Here is a 25,203-nt window from a genome sequence, read left to right as displayed (position 1 = left end):
ATCTGCTTCAAAACTGACTGCATCAGAAAAGTTTGGATTGATTCATTTTCACACGTACTTCCAACCCTTAACTACACTAGACTACAGGAGAAGCTGAATGACAGAGCACAAGCTTTGCATGCAGAAGATTCCAGATTCAGTCCCTAACATCTCCAGGTAAGGTTGGGATTATCCTCTGTCTGAAACCAGGGGTAGCCAGCCATCCTCCAGATGTTGTCGTACTTCTAACTCTCATCAGCCCCGGCCAACATGGCCAATAGTTAGAGATGGTGGGAGTTGTAGCATCAACTCCAGCAATATCTGGAGGGCACCATGTTGACTTTCCCAAGTGTAGACATAACTGAGTTAGATGGACCAATGGCATGACTTGGTTTAAGAGAGCTTCCTGTCACCCTACACATGTTGATTGTTCCCCTTGATGAAGAGGGGACTTGAATGTGTGAATGGACTCTAGCTTTGCCGAAAAGCATGGCCACCCTATAGGTGCTTGAGATGGAAATGGTTCAGAAAAGGACAACCAAAATGATCAAGGGGATGGAGAGACTTCCCTATGGAGAAGCATTTGGGGCTTTTTAGTTTAGACAGCCTTTCCCAACCAGTGTGCCTCCAGATGTTGTTGGACCACAACTCCCATCAGCCTCAGCCATTGGCAATGCTGGCTGAGGCTGATGGGAGTTGTGGTCCAACAACATCTGGAGGCACACCGGTTGGGAAAGGCTAGTTTAGAGAAAAGGTGAGTCAGACTGGTCATGATAGAAGTGTCTAAAATGATGCATGGCATGGAGAAAGTGGATAGGGAGCAGTTTTTCTCCTTCTCACATAACCCTAGAACTTGTGGACATCCATGTACATGAAAGGTTGTAGTACATGAAAGGTTATCACACAGAGGAGCGCCGGGATCTCTTCTCGATCATCCCAGAGTGCAGGACACGGAATAATGGGCTCAAGTTGTAGGAAGCCAGATTTCGACTGGACATCAGGAAAAACTTCCTAACTGTTAGAGCCATACGACAATGGAACCAATTACCTAGAGAGGTGGTGGGCTCTCTGACACTGGAGGTTTTCAAGATGCAGCTGGACAGCCATCTGTTGGGGATGCTTTGATTTGGATTCCTGAATTGAGCAGGGGGTTGGACTTGATGGCCTTACAGGCCCCTTCCAACTCTACTATTCTATGATTCTATAGCACTCTTCAAGTACATCCAATGAAGCTGAATGCTGGAAGATTTAGGACAGACAGAAGAAAGTACCTCTTCATGCAGCACATAGTTAAACTATGGAATTCGCTCCCACGGGAGGCAGTGATGGCCCCCAACCTGGATGGCTTTAAAAGAGGATCGGACAAATTCATGGAGGAGAAGCCTCTCAGTGGCTACTACCCATGATGGCTATGCTGTGCCTACTTAATCGGAGGAGGGATGCTTCTGAATACCAGTGGCCGGAAACCGTGGGAGGGGAGAGTGCTGTTGCACTCAGGTCCTGCTTGCGGGCTTCCCATAGACATCTAGTTGGCCACTATGAGAACAGGATGCTGGATTAGATGGGCCACTGGCCTGATCCAGCAGGCTCTTCTTACGTACTTGTGGCACTTACAGCACTCTCTGAGGAGATAGAAAGGGGTTCGATTTGTGATGGTGTACCTATGAAAACTGACCCTCCACGGCGCAGAGTGGTAAGCGGCGGTAACACAGCCGAAGCTCTGTTCATGGCCAGAGTTCGATTCCAATGGAAGGAGGAAGTCGAATCTCCGGTAAAAGGGGTCGAGGTCCACTCAGCCCTCCATCCATCCGTGGTCGGTAAAATGAGTACCCGGCATATGCTGGGGGGTAAAGAAAGGCCGGGGAAGGAACTGGCAATCCCACCCCATATATACGGTCTGCCTAGTAAACATTGCAAGACGTCACCCTAAGAGTTGGAAACGACTCGCACTATGAGTGCGGGGACACCTTTACCTTTTTACCTATGAAAACTCACTCATTCACACCTGCAAGGCATCCAGTGGTGAACATATATGTGAAAAGCAGCCATTAGACCATGGGTGGGAAAAAGATAGACAGATTCAGTGGTAGGTCTCTGGGTGGTTTCCAGTAGATTGGCAACGTTACTGACTCCCAGTGGTCTAAATCAGCAGTAGCCAATGTGGTGCCCTCCAGATGTTGCTGGAGTACAACTTCTCTGACCATTGTCCATGCTGGCTGGGGCTGATGAGGGTTGGGAATCCAACAACTTCCAGGAGGGCCCCCTCAAACCTGGACCCAGCCCTGACACCTGGGGATCCTGTGTGAGTCACTCTGGTCCGGAGGCAGAGCAGGATATAAAAGATAGCTCGTGGCTTCCCCTCCTGCCATTTTGAACCTGTACCTGTGGGAGGCGGCACACAGCCCTGCAAGATGGCTCAGTGGGAACCCTGACCCTTCACTCAAAATCTCTAAAACTCTTTAACCAAAAGTAATCTCTGCTCAAGAACATGCAACCCCGTCTGTTTGCATTCAACATACATTTAAAGTCCACGGCGTTCCTGAAATAATCCTGGGGACTGTCGTTGACTCCTCACAGAGCTACTGTTTCCAGCACCCTTAACAAACTAAATGTGTGGCGTGGATGTGACACATTTCTTCTCACACCTAATTAAATGCTGACTGCAAGCTCCTTGGGGCACAGACCTGCCCTTTTGTCTTTTTGCTGAAGCACTTCTGTGAAACGCCACATCCATTGATGGTGATGTTCAAATTATGTTGCGTTAAGTGATTACCACAATGTGAAATTCCAAATCAGACAGTGAAGCATGTACATTCTCCCTTGCCTCTGCCACCTCCAATAGTTTTTTTTCCACACAAGAAATCTCAAAAGAATTCATAGTTCAAGGAAACAGGCCCACCCACTTCACATTGCATGAGTCACATGGAGCCCAGGTCTCCAGTTCTGCCCAATAGCCAGAGGCCACCTCAGCCCTCTTAAGTCATGCTCCTGATTTAGTTTTTAAAGGAAAGGTTTTTTAAAAACATGTTTTCAATGCCAGTTTTGCTGCTAGTTTTAAAAAATGGTGTTCCTGTCAGGAAAAAAATGTACACATTCAGGTTCCTGTTCTGACAAATGAGCCTTGTTTATTTTCTTTCCGTACTGAAAAAATTCCACATTTTTTTCCTGGTTGTGATTCACACATTGCCAGATTTTGGCAGCAAAGAGAGCAAGCAGCATTGCATCATGAGTAACTAGTGCCCTAGGAGGGCTTTTTGGCACAGACGAAAGTGTTGTGTTTAGAAGCCCTTCGCATTTAAGCGGCTAGGCAGCTGCCTAGGATGGCACTTTGTACGGCAGGGTGCTTCTGCAGCACCTGGAAGCAGCAGCACATTTCAGTCTCTCCCCACAGCTGCCCCTCAAACATCTGTTGCTTTTCCCAAAGGGGAAGGGGTGGCAGCCCCCCATTAATTGGAGAGCACAGAGGCATCGACGCAGGGCTCATCTTTGGAAAATGTGAAACAAGGAGAGTTCCTTTTAACATGTGCAGAGTGTCTGAATTAGACCAGCCACTCTACATCTGGTAAAGCAGCTGCCACAGGTGGGTGTTTCTCCAAGGATCTCCCATCCTCTTTCAAAAGCCCTTTCCGGGCCTCCTTGCTGAGAGAGGATGGCAGTGGAGGAGGAGAGAGACAGACGGGCCCAGCTGGAGAGCCCAAGTAGGGATGGCAGGGAATTTCAACCCAGTTCGCCTCTCAAGCCCAATTTATCAAATTCACACTTTCCGAAACAATATGACACCTCAAACACAGCCATCCTTCAAAATGTGCCCTTATTTGAATTTTGCAATGCAGTTCACCAACCAACCAATGTTTACTGAACAGGCATATATTAGGGGAAAGTGTGCCTAATGACATACAAAAATGCATTTTATGAGAAATTGCTTGCAAAAATGTGTACATTAGTCAAAACCGCCTACAAAAATGTGTTTATTAGGAGGAATCTGCGCTAAAATGCTGGAGAATTTTCACTAGGATTAAAAAAAATGAAAAATTGCTGTAGCAATGTGGACATTTGTATCCAGACACCAACAGCTGGTAGGCATAGCAACCCATGAAGTATTTCTTTCCAAATGTTCTTGCTGCAAGGCAACCACCCTTGGAATGCTACATCCCCCACCCTCAACATTTCACTGACTCAGAAGCTCCCTTGTACATGTTAAGCAGGGGCCAACAGAGGAACAGCCTCCCACTCAACAACATCCCTCGATTAATGTAAACTTGAAGAGCTGGTTCACACATTATCTGCACAGGTCATCTGCAGGAGCAGCTCATTTAACGACGACACAAAATCAATGTCATCGGCCCAGTCCTGTGGAATGCTCTGCCAAGAGAGATTCAGCAGGCGCCTTCTGTTTTAACTTTTAAGCGCCTGCTGAAAACCTTTCTGTTCTGCCAGGCTTATGCAGGCAACTAAGAAGATGCTTTTTTTCTGTAACAATTGACCTTTGTTTTTATTGCATTTTTAATGTTTTTATTTTATGGTGGTGGGTGGTTTTAACGTGTCGTAACCCCGTGTGATGTTTTTAACGAAATAGCAGTAAACAAATATTTTTATAAATATATAAATTCATGTTCATCACTGGATCGCTACAACCAGAAACAAGATTGCACATGTGTGAAATGCCAGCCATCAAGAGATCTAACACCACAAGCAGAACTTTGGTCTCTCTCTCACCTCTGCTGTGTTTTTCAAGGGACTTGGCTCATGAATTCCACTGTAACTGAGTACAGATAAGCAAGCAGTTGTGCGCTTGTGTGAAGCTGCCCTTGATGTCCACTTCAGAGCAGGACTTGCCTTTGTGCTGAGCCCATCACAGCTGCAACACTACATATAGAATGTTTCTCCCAGTACATTGGTGACTACAAGATTAGACTGCTTTCCACATAGGGCTGCCTTTGAAGACAGCTCAGAAACTTCAGCTAGTGTAGCCAGTTAACATCTGTTAACAGGTATGGACCAATACTCTCCTAGGTCTATGTTGACTGCCAATTCATTTCCAAGCCCAGAAATGGGAATTTTCTGTAGCAGCCCCAAAGCTCCAGAACTCTGTTCTGTGAGAAGTTTGTACAGCCTCCTCCCTAAGATCTTCCCAAAGACTTTAAAAACTGTTTTAGATACCCTATGAGAATTCAAAACTTAACTTGCTCTGTGTTGATTTACATGTTGCTTTTTTAATAAAAGAAGAATATATTGCTATTTTATTTATAAAATATAAAATAAAAATAAATTAGTCGGGTCTTTTCAGTTTTTAAATCTGAGTTTTAATTCTGGAGTTGTGGTGAGTTTTGTTTTCTTGTATGTATTTATGTTACTATTGAATTTATGGTTAATGTGTTATTTTGTATTTAAATTGTTTTTATACTTATTATAAGCCATTCAAGGAACTGGGGCAACATACAAACATTGTTAATAAAAGTAATTATTATTTGGTTTTGGATTGTATTATTTTATTGGCGGTTTCAGGGGTGGTTGCTCTGCATTTGTAAACCACTGTGAAATTTCGACATAAAAAGCAGTACAGAAATATTTTTAAATAATAAATGAAAGAAATGAGACAGCATCTAAACCACCCATGAAACACTAGTCATAAAAAGCCTGTCTTAAAAACGAAGGTCTTCACAGCTCGCTCAAAAGCCACAAGCTCTTGGATTGGTAACACCTGGCTAGGAAATTGATTTTGGAGATTCAATGCCAACATTTGATAGTGGCCAGTAGCCTAACGCAGGGCTGGTTTTTCTGATGGAAGGTGGAGTCCAACAACATGTGGAAGGCCACAGGTTAGCCACCCCTGGCTGCCAACATTTTCTTATCTCCAAATCATATTGGTTATACCAGAGATAGGAAACAAGTGGCCTTCCAGATGCTTTTGGACTACAACTCCCATCATCTCTCATTACTGACAGAGCTGATGGGAGTTGGGAGCCCAAGAACATATGGTGGGCCACAGGTTAGCCACCCTTGTCTTATACAGAAGGATCCTGTTAAAGGGGAGCATCAGCACTTTGCATTAAGCCTTGGATATAAATATTGTGGTCTGTGGCCTTTGGACCAAACTCAAGGCTGGTTCACACTTCCAACTCTCCTCTGCCGGTTGTCCAGGTTGTTCCTTCCTGAAGCATGTCAGTTTGACCAGAGACAGGATACCAGGTTGGATGGACCACAGTCGGACCCTATGCAGCTGTCCTCATTTTTCCATTATACCACACGCAGGAATTAACAGCTGCTGCAGCCCTACATCAGCTCAAGCCATGTTGAGAAAAAGCCAAGGTTGGCTCCTGAATGCACAACAATCCAGTCTACCATCTAGCTTGCCAAAAACTCTCACGGATTTTACACTGAGGTTCGGGCAGGCAAGGGCTGCCGCAAAATCATGCAATGCAGTCTGTTGCCAGCCAGACACCCTCCAGATATTTTGGACTACAACTCCCATCAGCCCCAGCCAGCACACGCTGGCTGGGGCTGATGGGAGTTGTAGTCCAAAATATCTGGAGAGTGCTTGATTGGCAAAGGCTGCTTTAGTGCGTTGTGAAGTGTTGCAAGTACAAAAAAAAAACTTTTGGAAAAGAGAAACAAAATGCACTTGAGTCAAAAAAAACGAGGCGTACACCACATGGATGATCTGGATTCAATTTTGAACACGTCTTGGAATTCTCAAATGAATCTCTTTCCACAAGGCTGCACTTTTTTTGTTGTTCTTTAATCAGCAGGTGATGGAGCGTAAATGGAAAAACATCCGCTGTTGGTACTTCAGAACAAAATGTTCAGTCCCTCTGGCCTATAAGGCAAGGCTGGTAAAAAAAAACAGAGGAAACCAGGAACTCCTCTGGTTTGCCCGAGCACCATGCTAAGCTGGGTGGGATTCAAAAAATAAAAGGGAAGGTCCACAGCTCAGTGGCCGAACATCTGCCTTACGTGGAGAAAAGTCCCAGGTTTGATTCCGGTCATCTCCAGGTAGGAATGAGAACATCCCTGTCCGAAATTCTGAAGAGCCGCTGCCAGTCAGTGTAGACAATACTGAGCTAGACCAATGGATCTGACTCAGCATAACGCAGCTTCCCATGAGTTGTAGTCAACCAAGTCCAACTCAGAGCAGACCCACTGAAATCAATGAAACTATGTTAGTCACATCTTTTAGCCTCAATGGGACTGCTCTGCGTAGGGCGAGCACTGAATACCACCCCCTTCCCCAATGCCAAGCAGCATTTGTCTGCATCGAAGGACGGATTGAAATAAATCCATTTAAACAGCCCATGTTTTGTTTAAGAGCACTCAGCATGTGAGATAGGACCATTCACATGGGAATGGTCCCACATCATCCCACCAGTGACAAACAACTGGACATCATGGGTGTCTGCAGGAAGGGGGAGGAGCAGTTCATCCCCCCCCCAAAAAAAACCATAATCCCCAATTCCCAGCTTTCTTTTTTTTTAAGAGGAAATTTCTACCATTTGTAAATTATGAATTATAGGGCAAAATATGCAGGCACTATTCTTTTAATTTTTGGTGAGAAACTAGCCTGCTGCCCCCCCCCCTTCATGTTTGACTTTGCGCTACTCCCCAACTGGAAAAACTCCTGAGGACGCTCATGCTGGATAGTTCCAACCACCACCACCACAAAATGGTGCACCCTTTTACTCCCCTATTCCACAACAGATTTGTATTAAATATTTTTAATATATTAATTCTTTCTTTTTCTCTTTCCTTTTTTTTTTAAAAAAAATGCACTAATAAACAGTATCCAAAAAGAAGACAGTAGGTGGAATGAACAAACGTACATCCTAACAGCAAAACAAAGGAAGGGACATTGAACAAAATGAATCAGACTAAGCAGAAGGAGCAATGATGTGTAAAACGGTATAGAAAAGGGTATGCTTGTGTATGTCAACATAGGCAGAGGGGGGTCTGGGGGAAAAAAGAGATCTTTTGGTATTTTGAACCCTCTCTTTCCTGCCTGGCTCAGTTTTGAAGCAAGCTTTCTGGTTTGGGATAGCCAAAGAGGACAAAGTCTGCTTCATACAGCTTGTACAGCTGCCGCCTCCATGCAACGGGGATTTTGGCAAACCAGTCTTCCTCCCAGCTGCTAGCAGTCCTGTTCCGGTAGCTGGGAGGGAAGCGGAGAAGATGGTCTACCTTGAGAAGCTGCAGCAGGTGAGACGCGTCTTCGTCCAGAGTTTCTAGCTTGCCCACAAAGTCATACTCTATCTGGCACGGGTGGCAAAGCCGGTACACCTGCCTCCAGTGCTCGTTGAAAGGCGCCAACTTTTCTGTCCGAGGGTCCAGCAAGTACTGGATGAAATCCGAGAAGGAGACTTTGAGCCCTGCCTCAAAGGCCTCGCTCACCGATGTCGGGAGACTGGTGTAATTAGAGTAAAGCTTCAGCATCGGGATGGCAAACCGGCGGTAGAACTCCTCGTTCTCGAGCTCAAATTTGCTGCGGAAGGCGGAGATGAGTCGGACAAAGGGGTCGCGGACAAAGAGAAACTTGGTGTATTTTTTCAGCTTGATCTTCATAAGGTGGCGGGAAAACTTGCCGTACCGGCGCCAGAATTTATTGAAAGTGAAGTGGGTGCTAGTATTGTGGACATGCTCGCGGGGTATGTCCAAGGGGTCAGCGTAAGGGACGCCCTGGTCCATCAAGCTCTCACTGAGCACGATCATCACCCGTTTCCAGTTGGTACATGCCACTTTGGGGACGTAGCAGTAGATGATGCCATGGCGGTCATCTACAATGAGGTGGTTCAGCTCATAGTTGGGGATGTCATCAAAGGACCGCTCCTTGGTTGGGAAAGTGAAGCTGGAATTGGCACACAATTCCCTCAGCATCCTCCGCCTCTCTGCTTGCAGCTTCTCTTGATCCAGGATCAAGCTGGCATCCCGGGTGGACCAGTCATAGCCTCTTATATTCTCCTCCAAGTTACCCACAATAGGCCTAACTGAGGCATGCAAGGGAGGCTGCTCCGTTTTCTGACCGAGTTCTGCATTCTGTTTCGGGTCAAAACTTAGGAGCTTCTCCAAGAACTCATCAACATCCGACAAAGGACCTCGGCCTTCCTCCTTAACGGCAGTGGGGGACGCTCCGTGAGGCCTGGAGAACGTTGTGTGCAAGTAGAAGTGTGGTGTCCCTACATTGTCCCAATACACAATGATCAGCAGGATCATGAAGATGGAACCCACCACCACCGAGAGGTGAAACAGCCGTGCTTTGGTCATCCTGGTCTGAGACATCATTGGCTAATTCATGCCATGTTCACCTCCAGCTCTGCTGGAAACATTTGAAACCCAGCATGGCATTTGGGGATGGTTGGAAACCTGTGAAGGGGATCAAACACAACATTAGCCAACTTTGCCACACAAAATTATCAGAGACAAAGAGAGAGAATATACCGGGGGGGGCATTTAAAACTGAAGCACTCTGAATGGAAGTATGGCAGAGTGATTCAAGGAAGCGAAAATCCATCCTTCGTATGGTTGCATTGCCATTTTATGTATTCCAAAACTTGGAATGTTGGACTGGTTTACTGGTCAGTTGAAAGGTTTGTGAATAAAGGTGATCGATTGATAAGATATATACCCTACTTTATAAATGAGGATTGCATCTAGCCACTTGTCTGTCACCTGTAGTGAAGAATACTTTTGGGATTTGGAAGAGAGGTTATTCTTCCAACCGCTTTCTGCCACAAATCCTTTTTAAACCCCTTTCTGGGATGGGGCATAGCTCAGCGACAGAACATCCGGGTTCAATTCATGGCAGGTCCACGTAGAGCAGGGAGAGACGCCTCACTGACATCCTGGAGAGACAAAACTGAACTAGATGGACCAACAGTCTGGCTCCGTGTAAGTCAGGTTCCTATGTAAGCCACCCAGGCACCGCAAGAGGTTGATGTAGGCCTGTGTGGGTGTGTTGGCATGTGCATTAGCCAAGAGGAACTAGAGGTCCGCAGCAGAGCCCCTGCTTTGCATTCCGAAGACCTCTGCCAGACGCCCTGAACAGCCACTACTAGTCAGGGTAGACCAGGGGGTAGCCAACGTGGTGCCCTCCAACTGTTGCTAGACTGCAACTCCCATCGTGCTGGCTGTGGCTGATGAGAGCTGTAGTCCAACAACATCTAGAGTACACAGTGCCAAACTACACAGACAAATGGCCTGAGCTGGCATGTATAAAGCATCTCCTACGTTCCCAAGAGTTGTGGTGGGACATAATAATAATAATAATAATAATAATAATAATAATAAAATTTAATTTCTTCGTCGCCTATCTGGCCAATGGCCACTCTAGGCGACTTACAAAATTATTAAAATACAATTAATAAAATACAGTAATACAATATAAAACAATAGATCTGCAACAACAATATTAAAACTGGGCAGGAGGCATTACAATTATATCGATTAACCCTCCCCGGATACCCCGAAGGCCTGCTGAAAAAGCCAGGTCTTTAAGGCTTTCCGAAATACATTTAGGGAAGAGGCATGCCGGAGATCTTGTGGGAGGGAGTTCCAAAGAGTGGGGGCCGCCACTGAGAATGCCCTCTCTCTTGTACCCGCCAATCTGGCTGTTTTTGTTGGCGGGATTGAGAGAAGGCCCTGTGTGGCCGATCTTGCCGGGCGGCATAATTGGTGGCGTTGAAGGAGCTCCGTGAGATAAACTGGGCCGAAACCGTATAGGGATTTAAAGGTCAATACCAACACCTTGAATTGGGCTCGGAAAACAACTGGAAGCCAGTGTAGATCGAACAACACTGGTGTGATGTGATCTCGGCGGCGACTATTCGTAAGTAGTCGAGCCGCCGCATTTTGTATCAGTTGTAATTTCCAGACCGTTTTCAAGGGTAACCCCACGTAGAGCGCATTACAGTAGTCCAAACGAGAGGTGATCAGGGCGTGTACCACCAGTGGGAGCTGATGAACAGGAAGGTAGGGTTGCAGCCTTCGTATGAGGTGTAGTTGGTACCAGGCTGCCCGGCTCACTGCCGAAATCTGAGCCTCCATGGACAGCCTGGAATCAAGCACAACCCCGAGGCTGCGGACCTGGTCCTTTAGGGGTAAGCTCACCCCATTGAACTTCAGGTCAATGTCACCCAACCTTCTCTTGTCTCCCACAAGTAGTACCTCGGTCTTATCAGGGTTCAACTTCAGCTTGTTCCTTCCCATCCATCCACTCACGGATTCCAGGCAGTTGGACAAGGTCTCCACAGCCAACTCTGGTGAAGATTTAAACGAGAGATAGAGAGACATCAATTTTTTCTGGCCTGCTATAAATGACCAGTGTGCTAGCAGTTTGGTTTCTTTGCAAGATAGCTCTTCAGAGTAGGCCAAAGGGGATAGACCAGTGGGTGGGCTGGTGTCCCAGATGCGTTTGGAAACACAGCAGCTAGGCCATTTTGCACAAAACACTGAAAAGGTTCCTTTGAATTGGACAGTCTGAAAAGGAGACTGGAGTCAAAGTTTGCAACGTTATCTTGCAGGGTTGATGCTGTTCTGCTCAGCAGCACTGCAGAAGCACAGGTAAGGCTACGCAAGAGCAAATGTATTTCATGCAAATATGGTCTCATTGATTTTCACAGAACGGCACTGTATCTAAAAGGTAAGTGAAGGATGTCCCGGCCTGGGATGTCTGAGGCCAAAGTCGTTTCCCTTCCCAGTTGACCATTTTGGCAGCCGGTTGCTGTTTTATCTAATCTCCGTTCCAAAGTCCTCTCATTCAGAGCACCTTTTCAAGCCACTTCACACAAGGTGGGTTTCCTCCACTGAAATAATCTGGAAGCTTTTCTCTTTGATGAATGAATGCTGCTGCTGTTTAGAGCTGATTTTTTTTCAAACTTTTCCACATACATTTTATTATCATTCATTCATAGGGCTGCCATTCAATTTTTAAAACAACCTTAGCTGAACAATCATGAGTTTCAATCAATAATTAACATTAAATTTGCATATTATATATGTAATATGCAAATTTAATGTATAATAAGCACATTAATGTACAATAAACAATACCTCATCACAGTCATTAACCAAAATGGAGACAATAGTCAAGAAATCAGAAGAAGGCTAGGACTGGGGAGGGCAGCTATGAGAGAACTAGAAAAATGTAAACGTCCTGCCTTCAAGTCAATTCTGACTTATAGTGACCCTATGAACAGGGTTTTCATGAGGCTGAGAGGCAGTGACTGGCCCAAGGTCACCCAGTGAGTTTCATGGCCAAGCGGAGATTCGAACCCTGGTTTCCCAGGTTGTAGTCCAACACCTTAACCACTATGCCACACTGGCTCTGAGACAACCAGATAAGGTCCTCAAATGCAAAGATGTATCAACTGAACGCTAAAGTCAGGATCATTCAGTCCATGGTATTCCTGATCTCTATGTATGGATGTGAAAGTTGGACAGTGAAAAAAGCAGAGAAGAGAAAAATATGGTGTTGGAGGAGAGCTTTGCGGATGCCATGGACTGTGAAAAAGACAAATTGGGTGCTAGAACAAATTAAACCAGAACTGTCACTAGAAGCTAAAATGATGAAACTGAGGTTATCATACTTTGAACACATGATGAGAAGACATGATTCACTAGAAAAGACAATAATGCTGGGAAAAGCAGAAGGGAGTAGAAAAAGAGGAAGGCCAAACAAGAGATGGATTGATTCCATAAAGGAAGCCACAGACCTGAACTTACAAGATCTGAACAGGGTGATTCACGACAGATGCTATTGGAGGTCGCTGATTCGCCGTAAGTCATAATCGACTTGAAGGCACGCAACAATAACAACAAGCACATTAATGTTTAAAGCCCTGAATGACTCAGACCCCAAATATCTGAAAGACCACCTCCTTTCCTACAGATCCTCTTGGGTGTAAAGATCAGAAGTTTGGGGAGGGCAGGAGAGGTCATTCTCTGTGTGGGCCCCTCAGCTGTACAACTCCCTCCCCACAGGGGTGCATCTCGCACCTTTGCTATACAGTTTTCAGCGAATGCTAAAGACACACCTCTTTATCTTGACCTTTGACACCTGAGATGTATATTTTTAGGACACACCTTCGTGACTGCAAGTTGTTTTAAAGTTGTATTTTAAATTGTTGTAACCAGCCCTGGGACCTTAGAATGAAGGGTGGGTAATAAATTAAAACAACAATAATTCAAAAAAACAATAGTAACAGTAATAATTACAAAGAGAGGGAATGCACTTTAAAAATCCAGGAAATATGAGGAGGACGTGAACAGGAGAGGTGAAATTGTGATGGAAGAAGAGGGCAGCTTCAGGGAGTGTCAGGAGCCTCATGAAATGAACTCAGAGGTCACATGTGTGAACTGAATGTCCAGCCTAGAACATGCCCCAAATTCCTTTGCAATGGGGGGGACCACAGAGCACATCTGATGCATGCGAAATGTGACAAGTTCTGTCTTCAGTGAAAAAGACCTCAAGTAGCAGGTGATGGTAAAGCCTCCTCAGCCAGATATTTTATTTAATTTATTTATAAACATATTTGTATACTTCTATTTCATTTCAAAAAACATAAAAGCAGTTTGCAACAAATAAAAACCACAGAGTAAAAACCATTTAAAAACAAAGTAAAAACAAAGGCCAGCTATTGCAAAAGGATATCTTCTTAACTGCCTGCATAAGGCAGGTGGAACAGAAAGGTTTTCAGCAGGTGCTCAAAAGTTAAAAAAGAAGGCGCCTGCTGAATCTCTCTTGGCAGGGCATTCCAGAGAACTGGGCCGAAGACACTGATGTCGATGTTAAATGAGCCTCGCCAATGTGTGGGATGACCAGAGTCGCTCCTGCAGATGATCTCAGTGATCAAGCTGGAGTATAAGGGTTCAGGCGGTCCGGAAGATACCCTGGACCCAAGTTGCTCAGGGCTTTGTAAATTAATACAAGGACCCTGATCCTTGATAAGTTGGACAGCCACTGCCAGTCAGAATAGACAATACTGGGGTAGATTGACAAATAGTCTGACCTGGTATATAGCAGTTTCCTATGTTCATCAGGAGCATCAGTGGTTAGAGATGTGCTTTACAAGCAGACTGTCCCAAGTTCAACCTCTCCAGAAGGATCTGGCATCTGGTGATGGAGAGATCCCTTCTCTGCCCGACTCAGGACAGCTGCTGCAAAACAGGCAATATTAGGCTAGATGGATCAAGGGTCACAAGGAGCGTAAGGCAAAGTCCCATGTTCCTAACATACAAGGGTTGATGTGGGAAAGTTTCCCTGAAACAGGTTGAAACCATCAATTTTCCTAACAGGTTTTTATATATATATATATAAATCCTTTCTTTCAAGGAACTCGGGATGAGCTCAGAATTCATTCCTGTTTTCTCCACAGAACAACCCCACGGGATAGGATGGCCTGAGAGAGAGAGATTGGCCCAAGGTCAACCAGATGATTTTGTGGCTGGGGATTTGAACCCACATCTCCCCAGCCTAAATCCAGCATATTAACCACTACACCACACTGTCTCTTTATGCAATACTCCAGTACAAAAACTGGAATAGACATCCAGTTTAAGTAAATAAGTCTGCATGCCTTGCCAGTGTTGCTTGTCTTTAAGCATGTAACATTTTGGAGACATGAGGCCCATGCAAGAAAGATGCTCTTTTTAAGGTGTTGGTTCCACATCGTATTCTGCCAAAGAGGCAAATGGGACACGGCTGATTAATCTTTTTTGGTCTGGGAAAAAATGTGGATATTGTGGGGGTGACAAGACCAGCTCTCTCTGCAGACGCTAAATGTTGTCCTTCACTACTTAAAAAATAAAAACCTGGCACTTATGAGGCTGTTATGAAAACCAAGCCACTCGTAAAGAGTCTGGAGTTACGGAACTTTTCGCACCAATCCCTCCGTCCCCTTGAGAGACCTTCTCTACAAGCCAGTCTGCACACGTGCCTCGGTCAGCCGCTGGGAAGGGAGGAGCACGACCGGCTGACTCCCAAGAGCAATGCCAAAAAAACCAAAACGTCATTCGAAAGGAGCCTGGCCACTCTGGAATTTCAAGGAGCAGCTCAAGATGGAACTTCCCTGGTCCTTGGCTTGGTTTTAGGGGGCTTAGCTGGCGCCAAGATCCGAGGCTTAACACGGGAGTGGGCCATCTGCAGCCTTACACCCCCATGTGGCCCTCAGCCTCATTTCATATGGCCCTCCACTGAATTTCAAAAGCCCTCTGCAATGGATCAGTTCAGACCTCTCGGGAGGGCAACCTCTTCCTCCCTCAACAGACCAGTGGGTGGGAAGGGGGGGGGAGAGAGAGACAGACAGACAGACAGACAGAGAAGGGGACCGCCCAGCCCCCTTTGGCACTGCCCTGTTCCCCACCAGCACTGTACACGAAGCACAGTCCATGAAAGCTTTTCATGCCAGAATAAATTCGTTAGTCTTTAAGGTGCCACAAGCCTCTCTGTTGTTGTTTTTCTGCAAGAGACTAACAAGGCTACTCCTTTGGAAATTGTTGCAAAAACAGTTTGTCCTTTGCTGGAATAGCTGAGCCGCCTCCTCCTCCTCCAGTGTCCCACCCCCTCCTGGAATCTCCAAAGATTTAAAAATACAGCCAGCTTTCCAGTCTTCTTTGCTCTCCGTTTTTCTGAATCAGGAGAGCATCTTCTTTCCCCTCTCTCACAACCAGAACCCAAATCTTCCTGTAAGATCTTTTGCTACATGAGCACTTGTAAGGATGTTATGTTTCCTGTTCAGTAATTTTTTCTTTAATTGCAAGTTTCTCTCTTTCTGTCTTATTTCTCCAATAAATATACTTTATCTGGAGCTCTGGAGCTAGTTCCATTTCTTTGCATAACGCCAGCTTCAGCCTTACCCACAGCTGGCTTTATCAGAAGTCTAAACTGACCACATTTTCCCTGGGAATCTCCAGTAGGGCTAGGAAACACATCCTGGAGAGCTGCTGCCAGTCATTGTAGACAATACTAAGCTACATGGACCAATGGTCTGACTTGGCCGAAGGCAACTTCCTATGTTCCCATTAATACTCAGGAGTATGCAATGTGCTGGGCTGCCCCTCAGCCTCTAATCCTCTGTAAGGGACGGGTGACAGGACACGCGCGCATCATGACAAGATCTCATGGCTTGGAGCGGTGTGGAGTGGCCAAGTAGGATTTGCTCAAGCTCACAATGCAGGCAATTAACTGTGCACAGTAAATACATACGTGCAAATTTAGAAAGCGACTGCACACCGAGTCGGGCCATTGGTCCATCTAGCTCAGTATTGTCTACACTGACTGGCAGCACCTGCCCAGGTTCCAGACAGGGAGTCTCTCTCAGTCCTACCTAGAGATGCCAGGGATTGAACCTGGGACCTTCTGCGTGCAAGGCAGATGCTTTGCCACTGAGCTCCAGACCGTCCCCTGAATTGCTCAATGTGCACAGTTAAACTGGCTTTTCTTGGCTAAGAACTTTGGTTTACTTGCCAAACCAAGGAGTATGCGTAGTGACTCAAGAGAGGTCATGGTTTCAGACCTTGAGATGGGACTGAAAGAGAAGAAAGTTTACAGACCATTGTCAACAGACAAACCAACCACGTACCATGTCACACTCTATGCAAACAGGTCAACAAATGAGTCTTGTTGCATTTGGTGATGTGGGTTTTTTGGAAAATTTTGAACCAGAACATTGGAACCGGAATCTGTTTTGATCTAATCTAAGCCTACATAACTCTTTCTGCACTCCATTTTAAGATTATTGCAGACTGCACTCTTTGGAACTTTTACATCATGCTCAGCTGTTTCTCTCCCCCTGCCTTTTCTATTTTTATTTATTATATATTTTATTTATTATTATTCCAGCTTTCCTCCAAGGAACTCAAGATGGTGTATATGTTTTTCCCACTCCCTATTTTATCCTTTATAACAACCCTGTGAGGTAGGCTAGGTTGAAAAATGTTAACTTGCCCAAGGTCACCATATTTGCTTCATGCCTGATTGGGGATTTGAACCCGGGTCTCCCAGGCCCTACATCAACCATTACACCACATTGGTTAAGTAAAAAGAAAAGATGTCAGATTGGGGGTGTGTGCAGAGCCCTAATATAAATATCTGAAAAAACTCTCTCAATAGCCAAAAGAAATTGAACTGAAGTGTTTGATCAGAGGGAGGGAATCAATAAATTGCACTTATGCATGCCACAAAATGTTACACTGAAACAAATTCAAATATTTACTTGGACGTGATTGTTGTTGGAATATCTGAAAATGTTTTCTGATATGGAAACCACAAAGACATACACTTCCGTTACATGAAGGCATCTTAACTTGCCTAAAGATCTGTGCATTAATATACACATAAGTGTGCTTCCAAGTCAGCTGAAAGAAGTTCAAGTCCAACTTGACCTTGCGGCAGACCCAGAGCCCAACCCACTTCTTGTGTCTACCTGGGCAACGCTTATTACAGGACCGAATAATGCCATCTTCTGGATCAGGGTTTCCTTCACCTGGCCATCTGCCAATGTGAGATATGCCACCACGTGCCAACAATTTGCTCCTACACACTACACACGGCTAACAGACCAGACTCCACACAAAAGAGGATATGGACACATATCTGACATCAGAAACGGCAGTATCCAAAAACCCAGTTAGAGACTGCTTCAGCTTTCCAAGATGCTCTGCAGCTGATCTAAATGTGTCCATTCTGGAACAAGGGAACTTCAAAGGGAGATTGCAACCAGAAAAGCTGGACTATCACTCATCAAGAGGTTCAATGCCATCACTATCCACACAATGGATTTTTATCATTCTGTTTGGTTTGATTGGCTTACCAATGCAAGGGTGTTCCTTCTGATCTCACTGTTTGCAGCCTCTCCCCAAAGCAAGTATAACTCAGGATAACACTTCATGGATCAGATTAAATGGACTCTAGTCCATGGAAGCTTATGTCACAACAAGTCACCCTGAGCTCCATGGGGGTGGGTGGGAAAGGGGGGATTTAACTGTAGTAATAAAATAAATAAATACATTTGTCGGTCTTCATAGGATGGTCAGAACATATAACACCTCTTCTGGCATGACTGCACTATCTACCAATTAGTTTTCACGCTCAGTTGAAAGTGCTGGTTTTGAACTATAGTCTTACATAGCTCAGGACCCCGATACCTCAAGGACCGCCTCTCCCCACATGAACAGACACAGACCCTGCGTTCTTCACCTGAGGCCCTTCTCCGTGTGCCCCCTTCAAGGGAAGTGCGGAGGGTGGCAACACAAGAACAGTGGCTCCCCACTTGTGGAATACTCTCCCCAGGGAGGCACGCCTGGTGCCATCATTATCTATTTTTAGGCCCCAGGCAAAAGCCTTCCTTTTTACCCAGGCTTTTGGCCCTTAATTTGAAGGGCTTTAAGAATCAACGGCCTCTTTTAACGTGGCAAGTCTTGCAAGACGTGTCTTTATTGGTGCTGGTCTGTTTTTAGGTTGTGTTGTGCTTGTTGTTTTAATGGGTTTATTTGTTATAATCGGTTTTAATCTCGTTGTAAGTCGATTTGGGTTGCTTTGCAAGGAAAGCTAATAATAAATAAAAAATAAATAACAACAACAATAAGGTATAAGGTGACACCAAACCCCTTATTGTTTTTGCTATTGATTACATTATTAATGAATTTAAGGCAACAACGCATGAAAAAGTTTCCACAGAAACCATGTTTTTACACATTGTAATCACTGGTTGATTTACACGCAGAGGCAGCCAACATGGTGCCCTCCAAATACTGTTGGATTCCAAGGATGATGAAAGCAGCAGTCCAACAACGCCTTGAGGGCACCAAATTGGCTATCCTTGCTTTATAGTTATAGGTATAGATCTATTCATTTCTTGTATTTTCACTCCAGAACTGATTCCCAGGGCAGCAGCTGAAATCCAATACTGTAAAAACAACAATATTTAAAATCTTAAAGGTCAAAATAAAACTGTGGAGAACCAAACAAAGTCCACTGCTGTAAAGTGTTGTCGACACCTTCAGCACTATAGGTGGAGATGGTGGGGGGACGACTGCTTGTTCATTATTAGGGCATGAGACTCAATTGTCTGCTGTTTGAAAGAGTGGAACATTTTAGGTATACACTTAATGTAATTTGTGACGCAGTCCAGCAACTCTGAAATGTAGCACTCATAACTTAAGGGAAGCTGAAGAATAAGCTTCAGCAAGCAGACTTATCTCAGCTCTTGTCCTAATATGAGCAAGGCTTTCCCTTTGCCTCTTAGCAAATAGGGGCAATCACAAGCCACCGGTGCAACCGCAGGCACAAGAATGACTGTTCTGCCACTCACGGCCAGCAAGAGCAGTGTTAACGGGCCAATTACTGCACCCTATTTTACAAGGGTTTAATGCAAGTGCCGAACCATTTCTGTAAGTTCCCTCTTTTCACTTCCCAAGGATAGCTGCTGCAACCTCAACCCCATGCTAAGTTTCACAACCTCATACCAAGAGTCTGACTGCAAGTTACAGTAAATGTGTAGCATGTAAATGTGTCTAATTTTAAAGATTTCATAATAGGCAGCTGGCTAGGGCCTGCTTAGCTTGCCACAGCTGCACAAGCCAGCCCCTTCCTTGTCCGCAACTGCCAGCTGGGGGGCAACTGGACTCCATGGGACTCTGCAGCTTACCCACGGCTGCACAGGTGGCAGGGCACATAACCCCTGAGCCACTCACTGGGGGGGGGTGATCTTTAGCTGGCCCTTGACGCCCAGGAGACACAAGTGGGGATTTGAACTCACAGACTCTGGACTGCCAGCCAGGCTCTCCTCCCCACTGTGCTACACCAGCTGCCATCAACAATCTTATCCCCCATAAATTTGTCTAACCCTCTTTTAAAGCCACCTAAGTCAGTGGTTGTAACAATGTCCTGTGGGAGCAATTTCCATAGATCAACTATGTGCTGTGTGAACATGTACACAAGGATGTTCACAATCCCTAACAAAATTTGGTGAATGGCCCAAAAACTCAAGCAAAATGAGTGATTTTAGCTTAGCACCTCCTTTCCTCTATGTTCCTTCCTTACACCCACATCCCACCTTTTTCTTCACGCATCTGTGGGTTGAACGCAATAGTGACTTTGCATGAATTGGGGAGTGGCTCTCCTACCGCTCCAGAGTCCGTCCCCTACAATGGGATCAACAGAAATCATGTGCCCCCACCTTGTGTGACCAGAAGTGCTTTCCTCTAACAAAAACCCATCACTGAATACAACTTGTGCCTGTTGAGATTATAAGCCTGCAGGGAAGGGAAAATGGAAATAGACTGCCTTCAAGTCAATTCTGACTTATGGGATCCTACGAATAGTGTTTTCATGGTAAACTGTATTCAGAGGGGGTTTACCATGGCCTTCCTCTGAGGCTGAGAGGCAGTGACTGGCCCAAGGTCACCCAGTGAGCTTCATGGTTGTGTGGAGATTCGAACCCTGCTCTCCCAGGTCATAGCCCAACACTCTGACCACTACGCCACACTGGCTCTGCAGGGAAGGCTTTGCCATTATTCATCTTATCTATATTCTTACATTTTAGAGTCTAAAATGCGATTATCAGCATTCATTGCCATATGTCTGAAAAACAAGGAAATATATGTACACACACACACTTGGAGGCATTCATAAAATATATCTAATCTAAAACTGTCAACATGTGCAGTGTTGTTATTATATGTGCTAATCAATGTATCGATCTCTGGAGGTTTATTTTGAACAGGGAACTATGCCCAAACTTGGCTCTTGTAACCTGTCACATTCACATAATGTATTTAGGTGTACATTTAAAAAAAAAATCAAAGAGCTACACCAGAAATGGAGAACCGGTGACCCTCCAGATGTCTCTGCACAGCTCCAAAAAATCGCACCTCTGGATTAGAAGAGAGCTATAAAAATGCTGATTTAAACCCGTCATAAAAAACTAAAGGTGCCAAGACTGAGAGGAGGGTTTCTAGTAGAAAGAGACAGAGCAATATCCATTTAAATGCACAATGATTCATTTTGCAAATGTGTGTGCATGAACCCATGGAATTCCATCCAGCTATAATAAATGTTTCTGTCACAGCAAAAGGATTCCTTTCTCCCAGGTCCTAACAGCCGCTCCCTCATGCTACAGTGAAGAGACAAGTGTGGAAGACAAGGGCATTTATTTCTGCAAAGAAACTGGAGTTGAGGGGTAGCCAAAATGGACTTTTCCTAATGCTACTGGATCCCAACTCCCATCAGTCTCAGCCAGCATGGCCAATGGTCAGGGATGATGGGAATTGTGGTCCAACAACATCTGGAGGCACACCGGTTGGGAAAGGCTGCGAGTCTAGACTAATGTAGCAGAACCAATGGGACTTCAGTCATGACTAACTTGACTCAGGGCCTTCAGTGGGTACTAAGTTCCACTGTCTTAGTCTGGATCCCACCAAACATTCACAGTGAGTACTATGATGTGTGGCTATGTGGGGAACTTCAGGCCTGGGGGCCAAAATGTCCCCCCCCAGCCCTCTATATCTGGCCCTTTGGACTCTGCCCCCCTCACAAGCCCTGCTCCACACCTGGCTGGAACATGTCTGCCCTTGAATCCTCCCCTTGCCTTGATGCAGGATGGAGAGATGCGTGTATAGAAACGTCTGACTTCTGTGGGACTGTACAAAGCTAAGAGTCACATCTGTTGCCTCACCCGTTGTTTTTCCCCTCTGGCCCCACCACTGGCATGTGGCCCCCGGAAGGTTGCTCATGAGGGAATGTGGCCCTTTGGCTGCAAAAGGTCCCCTACCCCAGCTGCGCACTGGTCTTCTCTTTCAGAGATGCTGGTCTACCAGTCAACCTGAGTTATCCTTTACAAATTTATTAACAGCTGTCTGCACCAGGAAGGGGTTCCCAAACCGTGGTCCGTTGATCACCAGCGGTCCGTGAACTCCATTGAGGTGGTCCGCGGAATGTCCACATGAAATAGCCATACAGTATTGATTTTTTATTGTATTTGTAGTGCCCGTTTTATTTCTTACATGGAATGCAAAATTGTACCACAATGAAATAAAATACAATTTTTAAAAATCATACAGTGGCTAGCACGACGCATTATAACTGCCGAAAAATCACAAGGTGGCCTGTCAAGAACGGTTTTCAAGTGGGCCATGGGAATACAAGTTTGGGAACCACTGGCCTACACGAAATGTGGAGGGGGGGGTGCTTCAGGCTTATGGGATCTATTTTGCTTTTTACAAGAACCCTGAGATCTACTAAGCAGAGCCAGGTGCAAAAAGGCAAGCCCTGAGAATTAGAGGATTTTGAGCCCAGGGATTTGTTTTCAGCTCACAGTCTTTGCAAATAATAATGATAAAACACTTCTGTTTACCTCCCCTCCCCAGCTTTTTTCATTTCAGCGGTAGATTTTTTTTTTAGGTGAGAGTCATTTTGTTGTTACCACTGTTAAACAATTGGGACTCAGAAATCCTTGCCAATCTACTTCGAATCATCCCAAGATCTAAGGTCTCAATCTAACATCTGCCCACCCCTCCTTTTGTGATTTACAGTAATTTAAAAAACACAAAACTCCTGCTTTCATATGGTAAAATACAACCATTCAGTCACATTTCACATCAAAAAGCAGATGGAAGACTAGAACCAGCACAGGCAAGAGAAGATAAAGGCCACGGCAGTCAGGCTCTGCAACCCATCAGCGGCTGCTGCCGGGAAGCGTCCAAAGGGACCAGAAACAGAAAGACATCCCTAAGATGTTCCAAGAGTGCAGATAACAGCCATGGAAAAAAGAGGTCACTCTCATCAAGTCCTGATTCAAAACAACCGATCCCCCCTTCCAGCCCGTTGTTCCCCTCCTCATTCCGAAGTCACTTCGGCGTCGGACAGGTCTTTCCAAAACGGGGCTGCTTTCCTTGCGGGCGGGAACATCCCCTATGCATCGGTCCCGCCCCGCGGCACCCACACCCCGCGGCTCCCGGGCACCCTCTCCCCCGCCGCGCGGCTTGACCTTCAGCGGCCCTTTAGGCGACGGGAGGTGGGCAGCATCTCCCGCGGTGCCCGCCTGCCTGCCCCGTCCTCCCCGAGCTTCGCCGCACGCGGGCCGGAGACGGCGAGGTGGGTGCAGGCGGACGCCGCCAGCCTCCTGCCAGCCGCGGCCGGCATCCGCACGCCTCCACGTGGGAGCTCGGGTCGAGGGGCCGGGGAAGGAGCGGGGAGGACGGGGGGGGGCTCGGCAGCATCTCTCCGATCAGCCCCAGCACCATTTAAATAAATAAAATCCCCGGGGGGCTCCTCCGGCCAGCCTGACGCACAGAGCCAGCTCGGCTCGGCTGCGCCCCCGGACAAGGGCCGGCCGCCACCCTCCATCCCCCGCGCACCGGCTACCATCTCACCTTCTGCCAGGGCCCGCTCGGCTAGCGGAGCCTCCCGCGGAGAAGGCGCCTCCCTGCCACCCCAGCCCACCCGGCCACGAGCGGCTCCACCTCCGGCTTGGCCTGCACCGCCCTGTCTCGCGAGAAGGCCGACCTGGGGGGCTCCGAGCGAGCGCAGGCGCCTCTCTGAGCCGGCGCCGGCTGCCCAGCCAGGGGGCGGCTTCCTGCCCGGGACCGACGGATGTGGGTGGCCTGCCGGGGAATCGAGGGCGGGAAGCGCCGTCCGTGCGCTCCGCCGGTGGGTTGTCTTTCACAAAGGCAGGTTTCCACAGGCGGAAACATGCAGCCAACCATTTGGTTCTCTTTGGTTTGTAATCTCCAGGGAGAGGGGAGAAGTAGGTGCCCAGGAGTTTTGCCTTTCCTTCTACGGTTTCGGCCTAGCAGGTAGTAGAACTTGCGCTGGACTCTTGAGACACATATTTTACTAGATATGCAGCCCGGCAGTTCTATGCAAGTTTACTCAGAGGTAAGCCCTGATGCGTTCCGTGGGACTTGCGCCCGAGCGTAATAATTTTATTTCTTGATGTCAAGTTTTGTTCAGTTGTCTGCTGTGTTTATTATGATTTTTTCTTGTGTTTGCGTAGCTGATTTTTATGTGCAATTTTCCTGTTGACACTAGAGAGGATGTTCTGTTCATTTGTTGTTGTGTTTTATGGCCTGCAAAAATTATTTGGTATGTAATTTTGGATTTGATGTTTAAGATGTTTTAACTCGTGTTGTAAACTGCTTAGAGTTTTGTTTAAATATATGCGGTATAGAAATTGTTAATATACATATTTAATTATAAAAATATATATTTCTCTTCTTCCTTTGCCACACTGTGAAGTCCAAATGATCTCAGCCTTTGTGAAAATGTTTTGATACTGGGGCAAGCTGCATGATGCAAACCCTTCATCTGCCCAAGCCAGAAGAGGCCAGCGCTTGGACTCCAGCCATGCGGGATGAAGGGCCCTTCTGTTAAGCCTCATTGGCTGAGTCCCCTCTTCACCCTCCAAAAAGTCCCTCTCCCCTGCCGCCTACTGGGAGAGTGCAAATCCTCTTCTGTGATCTCCCCACATCTCTTCCATGCTTCAGACACTTCCTAACTGAATCACAGCTGGCTTCCCCTCTCCCGGTCACTGACTTAAGTGCAAACATTGCAGGAGGCGGTCAGCTGCCAGGGAGGCCAAACAGCGTGTCTGCATTTAAGGTCTGACCGCTACAGCCAGCAAACCTGACCGACATATTAAAAGTCTGCTGGTTTGGGGAACATTTTCAGAATATAGCACCCAATCATACTGGGCCAGATGGATAGATTGTCCGATTCAGGATTCAGCAGCTTCACTTTGTGCAAATGTGCTTCATGTTCTGACAGTATTTATTTATCATTTTTGCTTCAAGTTATGTATAGACCGCTCACATTATAAAATATCAGAGCAGTTTACAGAAAAACCAAAAACAGTATAAAATATACATCAAAAACTAGCACAGTTAAAATTACAGTTCAACACTACAAGATGATCAGCGAACAATAACTTAAAAAATCTTTCTCAAAAAAAGTCACTCTTAAGCATGTAACAAGCAAGTACACAGATGAGGTTCCTACGTATGGGCCAATCATCATGAAAGGGGAGCATGTTAGCCAATGAGGAGAGTCCTTGTCCTTTCATGTGGATTGGAGTTAATTAGAATGAAAGGAGCCAAGTCAGCCACTTAGAAGACTCTTCTCAGTAGCTAACACAGCCTCTCATACTGATTGGCTCCTAGGGATGTAATGGAGTGCGGACCTGGAGAAAACATGGAGAGCAAGAGAGATCAGGGAAAGTGGATAAGGGAGCATGGTTATGAGGG

At 46.1% G+C, this 25,203-nt stretch overlaps 1 protein-coding gene across 4 annotated transcripts; it reads right to left on the bottom strand.

Annotated features, from left to right (window-relative positions):
- Positions 1 to 7,132: 7,132 nt before the first annotated feature.
- Positions 7,133 to 23,643, bottom strand: CHST12 (carbohydrate sulfotransferase 12). Of its 4 annotated transcripts, none has more exons than XM_061599874.1 (3): positions 23,335 to 23,627; positions 13,974 to 14,121; positions 7,133 to 9,330 (listed from the first exon to the last, which is right to left on the bottom strand). In XM_061599874.1, exon 3 carries the CDS (start codon positions 9,247 to 9,249, stop codon positions 7,978 to 7,980), a length of 1,272 nt encoding a protein of 423 aa, XP_061455858.1. In that variant the 5' UTR covers positions 9,250 to 9,330; positions 13,974 to 14,121; positions 23,335 to 23,627; the 3' UTR covers positions 7,133 to 7,977. The 4 variants fall into 4 exon arrangements, 3 of the variants coding, with proteins under 3 accessions (XP_061455858.1, XP_061455859.1, XP_061455860.1); XM_061599875.1 differs by having other exon boundaries at positions 13,974 to 14,118; XR_009759417.1 differs by lacking the exon at positions 7,133 to 9,330 and adding an exon at positions 10,997 to 11,222 and having other exon boundaries at positions 23,335 to 23,643.
- Positions 23,644 to 25,203: the final 1,560 nt, after the last annotated feature.

The sequence above is a fragment of the Rhineura floridana genome, chromosome 17 (assembly GCF_030035675.1).
Source record: "Rhineura floridana isolate rRhiFlo1 chromosome 17, rRhiFlo1.hap2, whole genome shotgun sequence".
Classification (NCBI taxonomy): Eukaryota; Metazoa; Chordata; class Lepidosauria; order Squamata; family Rhineuridae; genus Rhineura; species Rhineura floridana.
Note: the sequence above shows the minus strand (reverse complement) of the source record. Positions and strands in the feature narration are given on the sequence as shown.